The following is a 22,626-nucleotide window of genomic DNA, read 5'->3' on the forward strand; positions in this document are numbered from 1 at the left end:
AATCTTTATATATAAAAAAAAAAATTTAAGTTTGAGTATCAATTTATTTTGTTTACGTCATAGATTTGCAGATCAGACACGTGAGTGAATTTTTGTGATCGTCTTACATTTGTGTTAGCATATTGAAGTGAGACGAGCATCTTGCTTTTTTCAAAAGTATATAATGCAAATGCAACTACAGATATAAAGTAGGCTATATGTCAGGTGTAAAAGTGTCATGAGTAGTTAGACTGTTTACAAGTATATCTGTAAATTATGTGTGCATATTATTGACAGTATGATAGTTGTTCAAGGGTTACTGTTTTGTTTTAGTCGTGTAGTGACCTATTGATCTGTTAAAGCCCACTCTTAATCACTGATATTTCTATTAATTGATAAACCTTAAAGGAAACCATTTTTTTTATCGATGATATGGTTGGTTCGGACTAAGATATCATAGAGTCCAATATGCACTGGGGTGTTTTGTGTGTGTGTGTGTGTGTGTGTGTGTGTGGGGGGGGGGGGGGTGAGTTATAATGTGTTAATATTAATTTTTGAAAATGAGCAAAATTGACAAAGCTAAGCAAAGAGGGTCGGTCTAGACTGTGGTAAGTAGAACTTTGCTTCCCACATTCTTTGTACATGCACCTGCAACATTATAGACAAAAAGGCACACACGTAAAATATAAAATAATACGATAATTTATATAACGCAAATATCACATTTTTTAGTTTATTATTATTATTATTATTATTATTATTATCATCAAATATCAGTACATAATGTCTAACAGATAATTTCGTTGGTATATCATATGGACAAGTTATACTTATTTGCGAGTACTAATACATGTAACATGCTTCCAATTATGGAAAATGTTTTCGAGTTTTCAAACATTACTTTTAAATGTGTAAGCATTTATTAGTTGGAACCACGCGCAATGAATAAAGACCTTGGTTCTGCTCATGTAATAAAGTCAACATAATGTGTACATAATTTTGAAAATTATATAAATGGAAAATATTAGAATAAATAGAAAATATTTAAAATAAAGAGAGGCGCCGGTATCCTAGGTTAATTAAATAAACCATAAAGGAATCTGCTTTTGTTTCGTTTGCATTATAATTTAATTTGTATGAGTACCACCGGACTTAAATTTTGATTGTCCAGGAATGCAAGTCCTTCGCGGACTTGATATCCCGGCAGTCAGACCAGTATTCCTAAGGAACTTGCATTCCTAGGTATATTAGACCTAGGACCTGCATTCCTAGGAGATTAAGTCCGGGCAGACAACTGTTGCTACGGACTTGCATTCCGTTGACACTGGATCCCACCCAGAGCGACTTCTGACGACTCAGTGGGTAGGCTTAAATTCACTACACCCTCTTTTCTATCACTAACAAATAACAATTAACAAATAACCCAATGTGCTGGACAAACAGCCCAGATAGCTCAGGTGCGTGCCCAGGACAGCGTGTTTGTACCTTAATTGGATATATGCACGAAACAAAACGAAATGACGTATAAGTAGTCATTAATATCATGATTGAAATATCAAAAGTTTAGAATATTTCTATGAGATTATAAATTATTTATGCATGCTGTACAGTCACCAGCAACAGCTTCACAAGTCAATTTATAACACAATGAATGGAAATGAAAAGCATACCACTTGTCTGAAAAAAGTGTGTTTTGTTTAACGACACAACTTGAACACATTGATATATTAATATTCGGCTATTGGATGTCAAACATTTGGTAACTCTGACTCGTAGTCAATAGAGGAAATCCGCTACATTTTCTTAATGCAACAAGGGATCTTTTATATGCACTTTCCCACAGACAGGAAAACACATACCTCGGCCTTTGACCATTTGTTGTGCACTGGTTGGAACAAGAAAAAAAAAACTCAATCAGTTGAACGGATCCGCTGAGGTGATTCGATCCTGCAACGCAAGCATCTCAAGCGAGCGGTCAACCGACTAAGCTAAGTCCCACCCCACCACTTGTTTGACGTCGTACGCTTCTTTTTGATTTTGCGTTTTACAAGTTTTCACTGATTATTATTTTTTTATGTGGCTTTTTATATAATTAAACCATTACTTTCCATACAACTACAGCGTGCTTTGACGTTGTTTCTGATGAATATTTTATAGTTCGTGTGTAAGCGTGGAAAATAAATGCATTGTTACAAATATATGCTCACAAAGACAGGACATTTAATTATTAAAATATATATTTGTTTATATGTAGCTTTAGATATTGATTTTGATATTGATAATGAGGAATAATCGGGAGCACTGAAGTGCCAGGTTTTTTTTATGTACAAAAACCGCTAACGACAGTGTCAGTTATATTTGTGTGCGTGCATACGTGATTCCGTGAGTGAATGCGTCTGTCTGTCTGTACGTATGTATGTATGTATGTATGTATGAATAGCTATATGTTGTATGTATGTCGTATTTAACTATTACATACATAGATATTAACACACTGGCGCAGGAGATAATTAAATCCTTTCTGGCCTCACAGATTATCCCATGCCGCTGCTGAGACTCGAGCCTATGACACGGTATTGCCTGCAAATTGCAGGATCGACCGCGTACTGACTAAATGGTGACTATATTAAAAACATTCAAAATGGCATTTGGAAATACACAACTTGGAGGAGTGGGAGGCAATGGATTGGAAAATTCAGATATGTTACCAATATTGAAAACCTTTGAGGATTAGGGTCTCATATAACACTTTTTCTGTAACGTTAAAAAATACAACAATTCACAGTGTTAATTTTCAGTAGACATTTTACATAAAGTTTAGGCTCAGCACCTCAAATATTCTTTTTGATGGATCTTATTGCAGCAGTAGCTTGTGGTTACATCTACGGAATATTTATATCCTATATTTAAAGTTTTCTTGGAAGAGGTTTTGTGTAATGACCCTTGTAATAACCCTACCCTCTTTCCTCAGAAGCAATATTTCAAAGGACTTGTTAACAGAATAACTAAATGAAAACATCAATAAATATTTATTAAGAGGAACATGGCGAACCTAAACATAGATGTAATTGGTATACATCTGAGAAATGGAAGCAGTAGTGACATCATTTGAAGAATAAGGTCTCACACAACACTTTTTGTTTGATGTTAGGTAATGCCATTTTCGCCATTTTACAACAGTAATTTCAGTTGAAGTTTAGGTTTACACTTGTTTTCAGGGCTTAAATATACCAGAATGTTTATTGTACTCCCACGCATTGTTTACATCTTCTATATATAAAGCATTTGTGAAGCTATTAACATGAACATCCACATTTTTTGTTTACATACATATATATTTTAATACAATTTTTTTTTTTTTTTTCTAATATAAACCCACTAAAGGTTCCCGTCAACTTAAAATGTACTTTGATCACATATTTATTGTTACATGCAGGCGATAATAAAGATTATTATTTAAAGTCATAACAACCAATCAGTTGCATACATTGCTCTCATAGATTAAAAATACCATGATAAAGATGGATGCATATTTTGCAGATGTCAAAATTCAGTGCTCCATTTCCATCAATGTCTTCATTTACAACCTGGTTGTCACAGTCTTCAATTATGAACATCATATCAGTCTATATAGATGCTATACAGTCTTCTTCTGTTTCCACTTTCCAGCCTGTATCAGCGGCACTCGGTGTTACTGGGTCATACTGTACATACAATCTGGATATCGGTCTCGATGGTGTCGTGGTTAAACCATGGGACATAAGGCAGGTAGGTACAGAGTTCGCAACCCGGTACCGTCTCCCACCCAGAGTGAGTTTTAACGACTGAGTGGGTAGATGCAAAACCACTACACTTTCTTCTCTCTCACTAACACTAACAACTAACCCACTGTCCTGAACAAATATCCCAGATAGCTGAGGACAGCGTGCTTGGACCTTTATTGGATATAAGCACGAAAATAAATTGAAATGAAAGTGAAATGAGCAATCTGGCTGATTGAATATTGTGTATGTTTTATCAAACAATCCCTACATAGTTACACTTGGTATCTTTCGATTTGTTTATTTGTTTAACGACACCACTAGATCACATTGATGTAGTAATCATCGGCTATTAGATGTCAAACATTTGGTAATTTTGACATATAGTCTACGAGGAAACCCGCTACATTTTCCACTAGTAGCAAGGGATCTTTTATATGCACTATCCCACATAGATGATAGCACATACCACGACATATTATATATCAGTTGTGGTGCACTGGCTGGAACGAAAAACAGCCCAATGGGCCCACCGCCGGGAATCGATCCCAAACCGACCTCGCACCAAGCGACCTCTTTACCACTGGGCTACGTCCCGTTCCTGGTGTATTTCGAGGTTGATTGCATGTTGTGTATGTTTTATCAAACAATTCCTGCATAGTTACACTTTCGATACTGGTCTTCTTTACACAGAAATAAACAAAAAACAGTATGAGAAGTGACTCCCCGCTTTCAAGAAGATAAGGAAGAAATGTGATAAAAAAATAGGCAAACTGAAATTTTATTGCTACGTTTTTTAATGTTTCGTCATGTCTCGCGTTCATTCGGAAAGACTTCGAATTAGACACACGGTTCTGATTCCCGGGTACACTAGTGCAATCCCAGCGTAAACAGCTGTAAGAACATTTTTATTGTTGTAGAAATTCGTGCGTGCGTGCGTGCGTGCGTGCGTGTCGTGCAAGTACTCTGGACCTACGTACTGGGTAAGCGACGAGGAGTGCGTACTGTACGCTCGAACGCACGCGTGATCATGAAGGCGTTTACCACATAAATACTAGTTAAAATGAACAAGACCACAAGATCTCACTTTATTGCATTGAAAACCACAGAATTTTATACATGAAATATTATGCAGATATCAACCAAAGTTGTGAACTAAAAATACTATTAACACTAAACTATGAAAACATATAGTTAACCAGTGATGTCAATTACAAGTATCACAGTTAATAATCTATATTTATTTAAACAGCCAAAAGACTAGACAGTCGCCCATTATCCATTGAATGTTCTCAGTGACCGACTAACAACACCAGGAGACTAGACAATCGCCCATTATCTCAAGATGCTCTCAATGAACAGTCAGTTAATATTATATACACTTACATACACTTACATATATTTATTTAAACAACCAAAAGACTAGGCAATCGCCCATTATCAACTGAGTGTTCTCAGTGACTGACTAACAACACCAGGAGACTAGACAGTCACCCATTATCTCAAGATGCTCTCAATGACCAGTTAATTAAAGAGTTATACACAAACGAACTACAATATTTAACTACAGTTAATATTATATACACTTACATACACTTACATATATTTATTTAAACAACCAAAAGACTAGGCAATCGCCCATGATCAATTGAGTGTTCTCAGTGACTGACTAACAACACCAGGAGACTAGACAATCGCTCATTATGTCAAGATGCTCTCAGTGAAGAGTTAATTAAGAGTTATACTCCAAAGAACCATAATAGTACATATAGTTATAGGTACAGTTACAGATATTTATTTAAACCACCAAAATACTAGGCAATCGCCCATTATCAATTGAGTGTTTTCAGTGACTGACTAACAACACCAGGAGACTAGACAATCGCCCATTATCTCAAGATGCTCTCAATGACCAGTTAATTAATTATCTATCCTAAATTTAATAAACAAGAAATAGTAATTATTGAGTTGGATCCCAAAACTTTACTTTAAAGTCATTTAAATTGGATAACCTATTAATTTAGAAATATTGCAAAGGAAGCTAAAGACAATCGTCTATTTACCTCTCAATGCTGTTCAAAATCTAAGAAAAATATTCAATGAAACGTTATAACTGCGAAGTTTAGCTCGATCAGCTGATAGTTGTCAAAATTTGGATCCAACGGGCAACGGGCAACTATATTTACGTGCCCCTATCCACGAGGGTTCAGGCACGCCCACCCCGGATTCAGCCTCTGACATCGCCAGTTGTCGATTCCGGGGCGGGAGGGGGGAGGGGGAAGGGGTGGATTAAAAAAGTGCATGGGGTAATTTTAAATAGTGTGGTATGACCACTTACAAACTTAAATAAATAAATAAATCAATTACAAATAGGGATCTATCATATTTATATATTATTACTCACATATTTATAATAGCACCATAGTTAAAAAGCCTTATATCATTCTATTATTTTAATGTATAATTAGTAGGTGCAATTAATTACAATTTCGATCGGGCAGTTCTAAATAGATATATAATATAGTTAATTAATTACTAATAATATTTATATATATATATATATATTTTTATTTTATTAATTAGGCCCTGGAGGATAAAGGATTCGTAAAGCGGGGAGCACCGCGCCACCGGCAATCCGGCGATCAAACAGGCGGGAGGCCCACTATGGTAAGTCCGGATTTCCACGGGGGGGCGTTCCGGGGCGGGGAGGCCTCCTAACAGGCTTCCCTATCGGCCAAAACCGCCAACGCCCTACCGCACCCAAATATGCACCCTACCACGGCGTCCCCCCCCCCATCCCGCCCCCCCCCCCCCCCCCCCCAGGTTATCCATGTAACACAGGTGGGCCCTTATTTAGGATGGTATGAATGATATGATAATGATATATGATAAGCCCGCGAGCCGCCGTCTGGAGTGGTGGTGAAACGCATAGGCGTCTTTGATGTTGTTGATTGGCTGGTGGATTGATTCAATTACTATGGTGAGGTGTCCTCGCCGCTCTCCCCAAGCATTCGTGAGCACCACACCCAATCGGGTGCGTCACCTAAACGGATGACAGATGTCATTATTATATAATCCTCGGTGTCACCCAGGTGACCACTAGTCGTCAAGTGGGTGGCTCCGAGTACCGGTCAGGTTTTTTTTTGTTTGTATATATACAAATTGACCGATCACATTAATACCGTTTAAAACCTGTTTGATTTAAAAGAAAACGGGTACATATATATTAAAATAATACTACATTAAAATTGCTAAGAGGAAAGTTTCAACAACTAATACACCATATTTATTATAACAATTAATTAAAAGTATATTAATATACCATAAATAATTAAAAACTAAAACATTCACACCCAGCCATACATTCCGCCTGAGGCGGGCGGCACAAACACTGCCAGGCGTATGCGCCGCCAAGCCCCGGCGGAACAAAAACAATCATTCACGCAACCACTCTCACACTAGGTTAATTTAATAATTATTGTCTGGCTAAAAGCGCAGACCAATAAGAGAAGTTTATAGAAGGAACGGGCTCTAATTGGTCAGAGCCCGCTCCCTCTCAGCCAACCGCCCCGACACCCGATTACTATTCATTACAGTAAAGATTACAGTGAAAGATAGACGTGCTAGCAGAGGCCAGCGAAAAGAAAGAAAAAAGTGGAGAGTAAAATTCCAAAGAAATAGGATGGGTGACAAAACCGCACAGGAGGAGAATCCAAGGTACCCCACGGCAAGGCCCGGCTCTCCGGATATCACCGATTGGCACCTCGGGAACACTCGTGAGCGGCAGTATTCACTTAAGACAGAAGAAGGAAAACACAGTGTGTGTTAGAAATGAGCCGGATCGATATGCGACACTCAGCTTGAAATGGTGCGTTGCGATTGGCTGAATCTCGATCCCTAGCCGGAGCTGGTTGAGATTAAAAAAGAAAAGCCAGTGTTAAGAAACAGCAGGCAAAATAAGAGGCTGCGATTGGCTGGATTTCGATTCCTCCTCTGGAAAAAAAAGAAAGAGAGGAATGTGGATGTTACAACTATCCAGTCAATCGCCAACATGTGAATGATGAGACAATGTGCGTAGGCTGTTCGGTGATTCTAAAATGGATTAAAAAAGGAACAAGTTAATCAACATAATTAATTAAAAGATTAATTTAGCAATTAAAAAAAAAGGAATTAAAGAAAAAAAAAGGGTTTTTCTTTTTAAAAGAAAATTATAAAAGATAAGGTTATTCGGTTTGTCCACGGGAGGGTAGGGTCCAAGCCATTACCACCCTGGACAAAGTTCGCCACCAGCCACCCATACGCCATTGCAAGGTGAGTGTTAAACTTAGCCGGCCCCTGATCGAGTGTGCCGATATAGTCCTCGGACCGTTCTTACCTATTTATATAATTTACAATTTATTATGTGCCAGCTACTTATTATATACTTATTTTCGTATCATTTACGTAGGTTAAAATAGCCCGTTCCACCTCCCGTTTGAGAGCGGGAGGCGGGTTAAATATTTTAACCGGATTAAATTTAATTTTAAGTTTGTCCATTATTGTTTTAAAAATAATTCTTTCATCGGTATATTTATTACAATAAAAAATATAATGTCTTACATTATCTAACTTTTTACAATTAGTACAAAGTGCTGTATTACTTTTTTTTAATAAATATTGAGTATCGTTCAGACCGAAAACAACACCAAGGCGCAATTTAGTAATAATATTTTCGGCTTTAACATTAGAATAGGTAGATCTTTTCGAATTAACTTTGGGTTTAATTAAATAATGCCATAGTCTAGTTTTATTATTCCATTCGGTTTGCCAAAACTTGAGAAAATTTTTATAGGCTATGGCCATAGTTTCATTTAAGTTAATATTAATATTAATTTCAATTTTATCCATACCTACAGCTTTTTTTGCTAGTAGGTCTGCGTTTTCATTGCCAGAGATGCCGACATGAGCAGGGACCCATTCCAAAGTTATAAACAACCCTTTACTATTATTATAATTAATCATGTTTATAATTTGCTTAATTAAGTGTGAACTCTTGAATTTAAGATTCTGGAGAGCTTGAAGAGAGCTCAGGGAGTCAGAAAGTATAAGAAAGTTGTGTGGAGACGGGTAATTAGTAGCATTAGTAAGAATCCACTTGAGCGCAGAGTAAATGGCCATCAGTTCGGTAGTGAATACAGAAACGTGGTCTGTCACTCTGGCGTAGTGGGAGCTAGAGGTATTAGGTAAGCCAGGCTTAACACAAAAGGCCATGCCTGCCTTACCAGAAAGTGGGTCCTTGGAGCCATCTGTATATATATGAATATGCTCAGGATAATAATCATTTAAAGCTGCTCTAAATATTATGTTTTTAAATAATTCATTATCTGTTTTTAAAATTTCCTTTCTTAATAGTAACGGGACACTCGGCGGTTTGATTAGCCAGGGTGGCACCAAGGGGGGAGAGTATTTTTCCAGATTATAATCCAAGAGTTCTAGATTAGATGCCATTCTGTTATTAAAGTTTACTGCGGAGTTAATATCTATATGTAAATATTCATCATTATTCGGTACCATAATTGCTACAGGATTTAGTGGTACTAAATATTTAGCTTTAAACCAATGTTTAAGACAAAGCTGGGTGCGCCTAACACTAAGAGGAAGAATATTTAGCTCCACACGCAGACTGTCATTTGGTGTGCCCGGGGAAATTTTAGTTATAATCCTAAGCCCTTTGTTATACATTGATTCTAGCTTATTGAACTGAAATGGTGATGCACAGCAGAAGGCTTGGGCACCATATTGCAACCTGGAGACGATAAAGGCTTCAAAAATCATTAAGAGAGTATGTCTGTCAGCCCCCCAATTAGTTGCCGCTATAACTCTAAGTAGATTAATATAGTTATTGCAATTTTTTATTACTTCTTTTATATGTGCGTTAAAGGATAATGATGGGTCAAAAGTAACTCCTAAAAATTTAACTGACATTACTTGGGTTATAGGGTAATTATCTAGTGTTAAATTAAGTACATGACGTCTCTTAAGATTATTAGTAGTAAAAAGAATAGCTGATGTTTTAGATCTTGAGATGGTAACCCCCCAGGTTTCAGCCCAATTTTGTAGTTTATCAATATCTTTTTGAATATCTATTTTAATTTTTTCTAAACACTTTCCAGATCGCCAAAAAGCTGTGTCGTCAGCAAATAAACCAATACTAAGCTTAGTGTCCTCACTAGACGAACCAGTGAGGGCTATAGCTAGGTCATTAATAAAAATACTGAAAAGTGTGGGGGCTATTACTGATCCCTGGGGTATACCGTTCTCAAGGTTCAATTTATCAGAGAATGCTTCAGTAACGTTAACAGTGAAAGACCTATTATTAATGAAGCGTTCAATAAATGCAAACATAGGCCCTCTAATGCCCATGTTATACACTTTGATTAGTAGCCCGTGTCGCCAAACCATATCATAGGCCTTTTCCAGATCAACAAATATTCCGACCACTTTGTCGCCATGACTAAAAGCATTAACAATTTCAGATTGAAGTCGAAATAAGTGGTCGGCAGTAGAGTGGTTTTTTCTAAAACCACTCTGATATATGGTCAAAAGATTGTTACTTTCTAGATAGTAGCTGAGTCTGGAGTTAACCATGGCCTCCATAGTTTTACAAACACTGGATGTTAAGGAAATAGGACGATAATTAGAAGGATTAGTTAAGTCTTTCCCTTTCTTAGGGAGGCTGACGACCTCAGCATGCTTCCATGCTAGGGGGAGATAACCCTGTTTCCAAATATTATTATATAGTTCCAGGAAAAGTCTGAGGGTAGCTTCAGGCATGTTTTGGAAAAAAAGATAGCTAAATTTATCCAGACCAGGAGCGGTACCTTTCCTGTGAGCAAAGGCCTCAGTCATTTCCTTGAGAGAAAATTGAATATTATAATCTAAATTATGTGTAGGAAATTTAGCATCCAGGGGAATTTTATGTTCTTTTTCTATAGTTTCTTTAATATTAGAGAATTTTTGTGGGAAATTACCATTACTTGAATTTTTTTGAAAAGTTTGTCCAAACACTGTTGCTTTTTGTTGATTAGTAGTATATAGTTTATTAGCTTTTAATAACGAAGATTTAGCGAGAGGTTTTCCCTGGATGCGTTTTATTTTTGCCCATACTTCGGAGACCTTGGACCGCCTATTTAATGACGAACAGAATTTAGTCCAAGACTCCTTTTTTAATTTACACAATTCTTGAGTAACTTTAAATTTACTTTCTTTAAATTTACCTAAATTAGCCGGGGTTTTATCCTTCTGATGATTTTTACGCATTTTATTTCTAAATTTAATCATTCTGGCAAGGTTATCATTCCACCAGGGAACTGAGTTATACCTGACTTTAGCATTTGAAATTGGAATAGTTTTATTAGCAATTACTGTAATATTATCAATCAAATTCTTATTATAGATATCTATATTATTATTTCTAATATTATCCGGTTTCAGATTCAAGCATAATTGATAGAAACCTGGCCAATCTGCTTTATTAAAATTCCATCTTTCTTTGGCTTTAGGCGTTTCCCTCCATGACCCATTTAGGATCCAACTGTTTACAACTGAAGTAACAGTTCTATTTATACCCCAACATTGACATCACTGGTCTTTTTTTAATTTCTAGTCTGACGTCAAATATACTCTCAAGAAAAACACAATATAGTCTTACAATACACAACGGATACACAAATCAGCGAATATCTAAGCATATATTTCTAATATCAATGCTATTTATAATCCATAACCTTAATCAAAACAACAACATCGTTTTCACAGGTTAAGCAATAACACTACGGTTCCGGTCTATTAACCAACAGTGCTTTACAGCAAACCGGAAATAGTTCGTCTCGTGCATTTCCGCTCTGAAAGCAGACGACATTTAGCAAGAAATACTAGGGTTTTTTTAATGAAATAACTCAAATATTAATATTCAGTTAAGTATTTACTGAACTATAATGACACATAATTTAATCACGGACATTAGCCTGTCCATCTACACATTAATTACTTCAAATCATGAAATAAATAAAAAGGTAAACGTTTGAATAAACGTAATATAAATAGCATGTTACCACTTATTAATAGTGATTATAAAGTGCTTTGGACATTTTTTCTTCTTTTTTTTCACTTTTTACTTTCTAAAGATTTTTGGTACAAATTTACGGTTCATACAGAAGGGGATCATGTATACTGACTTACGAATGGGTTCTCGTGTTTAAATATATGTTTGCAAAATTCTAGAAGCCCTGGCAGAACCATACAAAACTGACAATTTTAGTATTCAGTTATGAGGAAATTGTTTCAGGTGATCTATATTTTAAAATATCCAGGACGAGCACGTCCCGGAGCTATTCTCCTAGAGTGGCACTTTCTGATTGCAATTTCAGATCCCTCTGTGAAAACCTCTGAATGCGGAAGTTGTCAATATGTAGTGCTATTTTTGTTTGTTTGCCTGTCTTTTTTGATGGTTGTTATTTTGTTTATCTTATGGATTTTTGTTGCATTTGCCTTGGAGGGGTTGGGGATTGGGGGATTTGGGTGATTTGTTGTGTTTGCTTTTTAAGTCTTGGGCAAAAGAAACAAAACAAAGGTTTTTTTTTAGAATTTGGTTTTATTTTTGAGGATTGTTAAAGTAATAATAACTGATCAAACTGTTGTCCTATGTAAACATATCAAATATGGATAACACCAAATGTGAAATAAGAGTATGATCTTCAGGCATAGCTGTATACACATGGCAGTCTACTAGTTCATATATTGTAGAATTGCGTTTTAAATATTAGTTTTTAAAAATTATATTTAGCGACATAAGTAAGGCTAAAGTCTCCAGTATATATAAACTGACGATCAAAAGAAAATATACCAATAACTTTTTAAAAATAATATATTACTCAAAAGAATTGAAGGGTCAGACGATATTTTCGACATTATTTTCTGAATGTCAATTATATTAGCTAGACCATAATGTCACGCATGGTATTGTTCCATTTTGACGAAAGTGGGTCTAAGCAACCCATAAATGAATTAAAATCCACTGTCAGTGACACTGTCGACTAGTTCTAATGGCGAAAACATGCTTACATTTGCACGTAAATTAGGGCGAAAGCGAAAGGTCTGCTAAGTGCCCATAACTTGCTTTTTCACAAAGCGCTTCATTTGCACGCTTTGCACGTGTATTCCATGTTCCCAATGCTGAATTTCCGTATAATTGGAGCTTGCGTTCGTGTACGGTGCACACTCCAAATTTGACAATGGTACGACGTCAACTGACTATCGAAGATGGAGGAAGGGCTATTGCTTGGCTTCAGGATGGCAATACGCAAAGAAATGTTCCTCTGAGACTTGGTGTCAGTCAGAGTGTCGTTGGCCGACTGTGGCAACGGTACCAAGCAACGAATTCTGTTCGAAATCGTCCACGTTCGGGAAGACCCCGAAGCACTACAAATAGAGAGGACCGCTACATCACCAATATGGCTCTACGTCAACGCACAACCACTGCACGCCGATTACGTGACAGTCTGCGGTCTGCGACTGGAACTCAAGTGTCTGATATCAAACCATACGCAATCGTCTGAGAGCCAATAATCTACGCTGCCGTCGCCAGGCTGTTCGACCACCACTCCTACCACGTCACAGAACGGCCAGACGTCACTGGTGCACGCTTCATCTGCGGTGGCAACGTGTTCAGTGGGGTCGAGTGATGTTCACTGATGAGTCCAGGTTTAGTCTCCAGTTCAACGACGGTCGGGTTCGTGTCTACAGACGTCCTGGGGAGCGCTTCGCTGACGTTAACGTTAGACAACGTCACCGGTTTTGGTGGTGGTAGCGTCATGGTGTGGGGCGGCATCTCTATCCACCACAGGACCCCCCTCTGTGTGGTGGATGGCAATCTGAATGGAATCCGCTATCTGAATGAGATTATCCGGCCGTTGGTTCTCCCAGGCCTTCAGCAGATTGGCGGCGGGGCAGTTCTGCAGGATGACAATGCCAGACCCCACCGCGCCAGGGTAGTAACGGACTTTCTCAGACAACAAGGTATCGCCAGGATGGATTGGCCAGCATATTCGCCTGACTTGGCCCCAATAGAGAACGCCTGGGACGAATTAGGCAGGAGAGTTCGGGATAACCATGCCCCTCCGGCCAACCTTCATGATCTGGGTCAACTTCTTATGGCAGAGTGGCAGGCCATTCCCCCAAGAGTTCTTCAGACGTCTGATATACAGCATGAGGCAACGATGTGTCTAGTGTATTCGCGCCAGGGGTGGATTCACACACTATTAAACGAATGTTCTAATGTGTAAAATCCATGTTTGACAACCTTCAAATTTGACAGCATGTCATGTGACTTTCTTGTATACAGTGACGTTTATTTGTGTTTTTTTGTAAATATGGAACAATAAATTAAATTTTTGGTGTAGTTTACATCATCAATCTAATACACTCTGAAACTTATTTGGTTATACATTTTTGACCCTTAAATTCTTTTGAGTAGTGATGCAAATGTTGATTTTGAAACTATCATAATTTGATGAGATACGAACACTGGTATACCATCAACTGTGAACATCACAGTTCCTAAACATCACTGGAGGTAAAATGTGTAAATTCACATAAAATCACTAATGACGAAGTGCGAATACACATGACCATGGCTGTAACAAAACGAATGTCAGTGTTTCAGTAGCGAGTATGCCCACCACGTGCAAGTAGGCAGGCACGAACTTAACGTCGGACAGAGCTCGTTAAGCTTCTAATGATGGCATCAGGTATTGCCCTCCATTCCTCCCTGAATGCCTGTACCATCTGATTCCTATTTATTGGAGGACTGGGTCAGCGTCGAATTCTCTGACCAAGATGATCGCACATATGTTCTATGGATGACATGGCAGGTGAACGGGCTGGCCATAGCAAGACACTGGTGTTGTTTCTGGCTAAGAACTGTTGTACAACACGAGCTGTGCGAGGTCTTGCATTGTCCTGTTGAAACAACATCCTGGGTTGTTGCTGCTGCCTGAACGGTAACAGGATGGTACGTAAGACCTGTCCGATGTAACGCTGTGCTGTAAGTTTCCCTTCAATGACAACAAGGTTTGTTCGCTGTTGACCACAAATACACCCCAAACCATCGCACTACCACCATCAAACAACACAGTCTCCTGAACACACCAAGGAGGCGTTATTTTTCCCGTTCGTCGATAGATCCGTATTTTAGCTGCAGCAGCTGGAACCTGCTATCATCTGAAAAAAACACACGTTGCCAGTTCCGATATTGCCAACGTTCAACTTGACATGCCCAATTAAAACGACGAAGTCAATGTTGCCTCGACAACGTCGTCCCTCTGAATGCTCGATATGCCCTGATGCCATGCTGCCGTAGTGGACAACGTACTGTGTGACGACTGATAACATGTCCAAGCGCAGTCCCTGCAGATGACGTCACAGTGAAGAATCTGTTACGTAGATGTAAGATGTGGAGATTGCAGTTCTCATTGTCTGTTGTGACGCGTGGTCTTCCACTTCGAGGTCTGTCTACAGTCTTGTCAGTAACAATGAAATGCTGTGTCAACCTGGTGATCGTCAGTTTCGTACAATTCATAATTCTTGCGACGTGGGCGAAACTTGCTCCCAACTAGACCATACCAATGGCGCGCGCGCGCTCTCTCTCTCTCTCTCTCTCTCTCTCTCTCTCTCTCTCTCTCTCTCTCTCTCTCTCTCTCTCTCTCTCTCTCTCTCTCTCTCTCTCTCTCTCTCTCCAGCAGTTAGCCTTGCCATGGACTTGCCATGCGTTTTGCTATTCACCGATGCATATTCTTTGCCATGGTACATTTGTTTGTACCTTTGTGTGCACGAGCAGCATGTTTCACGTGCAGTGTAAATTTCATTCATTAACACATTTTACACGTGCAGAATCACCCAAAAGGAGCAGTGTGCAATTATTTCGAACTGGTTATGATACATCAAAAGATACTGGGACCTATCTAACCTTCCATGAACGTATATTGTGTTTATTTAACCAAAATAGTTTTGGTATACTTTCTTGTGATCGTCAGTTTATATTTTAATTATTTAACAGTGATGTATGGAGCTATGTTGGACCAAATCCGAAAAAAACAATCCTCGCATATGCCATATTTTTTGGTGAAATTATACCTGCTTTTAAGAGATGTGTGTATTTTATTAAAACATTTTACATTTTGGTGTTAAACAAGCATATTTTGTATTCTAAATATTCCTAAGTTTACTTATTTAACACCAGAAAGCAATATTTTATGTATGTTTGTATGCCATTTAATAACAGACACAAGACTGAAGAAGGATTATAATCATAATACAAATTTATATATAAAAAATATATTTAACATATTATACAACATTTTACTTCCCAAAATCATATTTAACAAGCACTTTCGAAACCGGATTTTTAATATGTTATACTAGGTACATATATGAATGCAAAAAAACAAACAAAATCCAAACAAAATCTCTTCTAATCTTTTTTGGGTTGACATAATTTTGGTGTTCATTGACTGGACTACAAAGAGTCCCTTTCATTTAGAATACTAGTTTCTGGCATGATTCTTTTCAGAGATATGTTTTAGGTAACTATTTAAAATAAACCATCTGCATTAAAGATGAAATCTGGAGGATATGATTATTATTTAAGCATTTAGAATAATAGTTTCTAGCAAGAGTCTCAAGAAAATCAGTCCATAATCCATTCAGAATACATCATGAACATTAACACTAAATTATGGAGTATCCGTTTATTACTTAACCTTTTAGAATACACCATCAACGATCTGTTCGCGAATAACTTTGCAGATGATTTTTATTGTGTTGTCCATACCCAAATGAACGTAAAAGAAATAACAGACACTCTTTATTAAATTTAAAACATACTTACTAATAATAACGTTGAAAGTTCATATTTTATTTTGAATTATTGTTTTGGCTCTAAAACAATAACGTTCAATTAGACAAAACACCAAAATATAGCGGTGACATCAGATATGAATGTTCACTCATGACGTAATGTTTACGTACATCCAGAAATGAACAAACTCGCTTTGCTACGGCTAGACCAATGAGAAGATATCCCCAAACAAGAAAAGTTAAAGGACGGACAATGCTTAGCTTGAGTAACTACATTCGGACTTGTTTTTATTATAGGTATTTTATTGTCGATAATTGTAAAACTCTTTTCCCAGTACAGCGTTAATTCAAAGTAACAGCATTGCTTCAAATAATTACTTCTGATTAATATATTGATCATCACTTAATGTTTTGGATTTATCATAGTTTGTCACCGAATAGCTGATGTATTTTCCGTGCTGGGGTGTCGTTAAACATATATTCTATTCTACTTCTGATTAATACATATCATTAAATGATCTAGATAGCTAAGCATATTTTGGTTCTAACATTAACCCATTTTTGTTGCACTAGTTGTTGTTAATTTAACAAAGAATCAAATAAGTACTCACGTTAGGACATGGGACGGACCAGAAAGTAATATTGTCACAGTGCTACAATTTCAACTGTAACAATACACTTTATTTATTTATGTTTACATATACAATACGATGGAGTTAATAGGTAATCTGGCGTTTGTCATCTAAACATTACCATGATATCTACATAACTGGCCTCTCCATGTATTTTTTGTTAACAAAATCCTGTAGAAAACAAATCCATTAATTCCTGTTTAGCATGGTCATTTACCTTCTGTATTTTTGTAACATAACAATATAACAACACAGTATTTACATAAGTAACATGCATTAGTGTTTTCCTTATATTTATCGCAGAACATAAAAGGTTAAGTAGGTTACCGTACTCCATCTGTTTCACTTTCGTTAACACATTTTTGTTTTCAAACGCATCATATAGGGACTAGCATTTCCTATTATTTAACCACAAACATTAAAATAGAAGTCTAAAGAATATTTTTATTACCTAGCCTTTTTATATAGACCACCAACATTAAAACAGAAGTCTAAAGAATGTGTTTATTACCTAGCCTTTTTTATATAGACCATCAACGTTAAAACAGAATTCTAAAGAATATGTTTATTACCTAGCTTTTTTATATAGACCATCAATATTAAAGCAGAAGTCTTGAGCACACATTTAGTATTTAACCATTTAGAATATACCATCAACATTAAACAAGAAGTCTGAAGTATGCGGTTATTGTTTAACATTTTAGAACATCACCAACTTTAAAGGTGAAGTTTGGAGTATACGTGTGCTATTTAACCATCTACATTCGTTACACACACGTTGATGAGAACTCTATGCGTTATCTTGGGTTACAGATGGTTGTTAACACATATCAAGACATACGACTGGCTGCTCCTAGGTGATGACTAGATCACCAGTGTCATACCTCCAATGAAAAACTACACAATGGAACTCGAGTAGACTGTGACGTATAATTAACCTGACATTCATGTATCAGTGACGCATAAGTCAGCTACAAGTGCAACGGCTGTAAAGATCTTTTAGTTGAAAAAGATGTAAACATTTTCTTTTAACGTGGTTTCTGAGGATATGCAAGAAATATAATAATACATTCTTGTCCGTTAGATACCATTTATCTCACAACTCGTTGTTTAAAAACGTATCAGAAACATTTTAAAACAACTCGTTGTGAGATAAATGATATCTAACGGCCACTCATTTATTATTTTCTATATACCATATTTTAAAGCTGAAACCTGGAGTATATGTTATTGCTTAAACATTTCAAAATAGTTGTAAACGCTGCCTACGTCACAAGATATGGTATATGTGTCTCCATTTTAATTCCGATAGTCTATTATGCTGTTGATTTATGTCACAGTGTGTTTTAAATAACAGAACGTCCACTTTTTCAGCTTCCACTCCATGTCAGAAGGATTTTGTGAAATTCAAAGAGAGCTGTTACTGGTTTTCGTCGTCAGCGTTCCGAACATGGGCTCAAGCCAAGGTAATACATTTAAAGGTTAATTTAATTTAAAAAAAAAGTAAAGTTAAAATGAGACCATGAACTGTTGGGCCAACTTGAAGTCAAACTGCAGTCAAAATATTTGGAGATGACATAACACATGTTTTTATTTTCAATAAAGGCTAATTCAATTTTATATTTAAAACAATATTGAACATTCTCGTTAAACATTGTTTTTTTGTGTGTTAAAAACGGAACACGATCAAGCATTGAAGGGACAGACCCTAGTTTTTAAACACTACGGCATATTGTTCACTATTGGAGCCGTTTATGATCACTGGAATGAACCATTATTTATGTTTTATTGGTTAGATTATCCAGTTCCCTAGAACCGGAGTGTTTCTGGTCATCCTGTTGTTTTCAATACCACAAAATGTATTTTTCATATACGTGCGTCTGAGAAGTAGCGATTATTGATTCGATTTCTGGTCTATTTTTAAAAGACATTTCCCGGTTTTAACGTCACAAACTCTTTTTTCACTGTGTTGTAACTTGATCCAAATGTGTTACAGGTTAATGTGTATTTTGAAACTAGGGTCTGCGCCTTTAACACTCTTCAATAGTGAACTAATTTGTATGCTTAACCCTATCTGATATACTGGAATCATTAAATAGGCGTCCTTGTTTTCGGATAAAATTTGGAACGTTTGTCTTAAGTATTTTATAAAACGCTTTGCAACGCTTACTTGAAAGCAAAAGTGGGAATATTACATTTTACTCGTTATTGGGCATGCAGAGTATATGGTATAACAGATTTAAACTCATAGTTCCTAATTTCATCATAAACATGACCTTTATTATCGTTTTGTTTTCATACCACTTATCTTTCGAGATTTTATCCAATTAATATTAAACCACGCTGTCGTGGGATCAGGCCTCAGGTCCCTTTAACACCTCAGAGTACATAGATTAACACAGATATAGTTCAAATAATATGCACACTTTGTAACAAAAAGTAAATAGAAGATGGGAATCACTTTATTGTTCATGTCCTAAATTCCAAAATATAAGAAATAAATATATAAAACATTGTTACGAAGGACGTACAAGTGTATTCAAACTTGTCCAACTTCTAAGTACTGGTACCATTAAAGAACTTAATAGCAATGGGAAATATTTACTACGAGCAAATAGTATAAAAAATAAATTATTGGAATAAATTATATTTCAGTATGGTTAAACTGTTTCGAATATATTTATGTATGTATGTATGTATGTATGTATGTATGAGTGTATAACAAAACTACACATTTCGTGGGACTCTTATATATCTATCTATCTATCTATCTATCTATCTATATATATATATATATATATATATATATATATATATATATATATATACTTTTTTTTTTTTTTTTTTTTTTTATTATTATTATTTTTTTTTTATCATATCACTACTAAGGAATAGCATTGCATAAATCACATATTTTGAGACATAAGTATGCAAATATTTAGAACATAAGTATGCAAATTACATTATTACGCAAGTTATATACCGAAACGTGGAACTATTTTCACCTGTCAAAATTGTCGATGAACAAACATGGCGTCTTTTGAAGTCGTCTTTTACAAGTATGCAGAGTATGAGAAAATTCCCGCGATTGCAGAGACGTTATTCCAAAAACGTAGGCAAACACAAAATCCCCTTCGATGTCCCGTTGAAGTTTTCTTCTTCAAAACGACCGCGAAACTTTTGTGAAGCTGACGACCCATTCTACACTGCTACACACACACACACACACACACACACACACACACGCACACACACACACACACGGTATGCATTGCAATGCATTGGTAGAAATAAACTTGCTGGACTGATGAAAAACGTGTTCGAGTGGTAATATTTGTACCACTGAACGCCTAACGAACCACTCTGTACGCAAATTTCTGGTCCAAAAACTGGACGACAATCACGTTCCTGCTCTTTAAATCATGCAGATAACAGGACACAAAAATATTCATTCAGTTAATGCATACAGCCATATAAATCAGACCAACAAAAGAACTGTCGCACATTCTGTCCGCGATATATCTGGTGAATCCTTAAGTTTGGTTCACGCGTGTTCGTCTTCGAAGGAAATCCGACAACACTTTTAAATTCGAAACAATCACAGATCATCAATATTTCCGTGTTTGGAGGCAATGTTAGTGGGGGCAATATCGTAATAAATGTGGCTCAGCCTAAAAGTCCTGTTTCCCCCATAAAACAACGAAGAATCATTTTTTTTACAGTGATTCGACTCCAACTGAACTTGATAAAGCCCATAAATAGGTTAGTAACGTAGATATGCCTATGTCTGACAATGACGTAGTACTCAGCAAAATGTTGCGAAAAGTTATTTAGAAAAAATTGGCTATTGTAAATTTTAAAATGATAATTTCATTATTTATATATAAAACTGTTAAATTAGTATTAAATTGTTTAAATAGCTACAATCGTTTTGTATGCTTTTAAACTAGTTTCAGAAAGCATAGATAACCTTCAAGGTGTATTGACAAACCGATTATCAGCTGAGTGATTGACATGTACATGTATTCATACGTCATAACAAATTGTTACGTCTGAGCGTTGGGGTTTTGTTTATTAATAATTTAAGTGAAAAATAAACAAAACTGACAGTGATATGATAAATAGAATTCGTCACGAGTATTTTTTAATATGGGAAATATCAACCTCGGCCTGTTAACCTGTATTTGTCTCGCCAAAGGTTCGCCAAATACAGATTAACGAAGCCTCGGTTGATATTTCCCATACATACATACATACATACATACATACATACATATGTCTACATATATGTATATCAGTCTAGCTATTTATGCATCCATCTAGATATCTATGTGTATATCTATATATGCCTATCCATCCATCTATCTATCTATCTATCTATCTATATCTATCTATCTATCTATCTATATATATCTATCTATCTATCTATCTATCTATCTATCTATCTATCTATCTATATACATACATACATACATACATACATACATACATACATACATACATATATATATATATATATATATATATATATATATATATATATATATATATATCTTTCCATATTTATTTATTTATTTATTTTATCTTAATTTATTTGTTTCAGGTATATTGCGAAAACATCAATGCTTACCTTACGACTATTACGTCAGATGAAGAAGACAGATTTATCCTGGAATACCTGTTCAAAAACGCATAGGGTAAGGATGTTTATACATTTAGGGATGATTAAATAATTATGATTATTTTTACTAAACATTTCCGAACATATTAATACATTTCGTCAATTGGCATATGCGTTCTGTCAATTCAACAACATTCAATTAACTTTCCAGACGAAGTAAGTTGTTATTTAATTAAACTTAAAGGTGGTATGTAATAAATACAGAACCACATACCAGTGGTTTTTCCTCATGTTATTTATTGCACTCTATAGTGCGCCATAATTAATATTCCTGCGCACTATAAACCTGTGACGTTACGCACAATGTTTGTACCTCATACGGTAACGTCAGAAAGATGAAAATGACGCCATCTCTTTATAACGTTGTTAAAACCTATACATTGTATATTAAACTATTCACTTTGATTTGGGTAGCCCCATCTCAGATATTCTTTATGATTTTAAAGTACAATTGTGCCCAGGTTAGTGATTTAAACGTGCTTTTATTGACATTATCTAAATTTGACTTTTGACCATGACCTGACCTTGACCTCTAAAATCGCGTAGCCACTTTTCAAAACAATTGACTCCACCGTATGGCAAGTTAACGACGCCTCCCGTCACACGTGATGCAAGGTTAGACAAACTTTCAATAATGGTTGTCAATTCGCATAGGTCGATATCAAAATCAACCGATCTG

The 22,626-nt window shown here is 36.2% G+C and overlaps 1 protein-coding gene across 1 annotated transcript; it reads left to right on the plus strand.

The window, feature by feature from the left end:
• Positions 1 to 4,549: 4,549 nt before the first annotated feature.
• Positions 4,550 to 21,962, plus strand: LOC121391791 (asialoglycoprotein receptor 1-like). The gene is made up of 4 exons (XM_041523291.1): positions 4,550 to 4,626; positions 6,340 to 6,407; positions 18,641 to 18,732; positions 21,870 to 21,962. Exons 1-4 carry the CDS (start codon positions 4,550 to 4,552, stop codon positions 21,960 to 21,962), a joined length of 330 nt encoding a protein of 109 aa, XP_041379225.1.
• The last annotated feature ends 664 nt before the right edge of the window (positions 21,963 to 22,626 follow it).

The sequence above is a fragment of the Gigantopelta aegis genome, unplaced genomic scaffold (assembly GCF_016097555.1).
Source record: "Gigantopelta aegis isolate Gae_Host unplaced genomic scaffold, Gae_host_genome ctg2967_pilon_pilon:::debris, whole genome shotgun sequence".
NCBI lineage: Eukaryota > Metazoa > Mollusca > Gastropoda > Neomphalida > Peltospiridae > Gigantopelta > Gigantopelta aegis.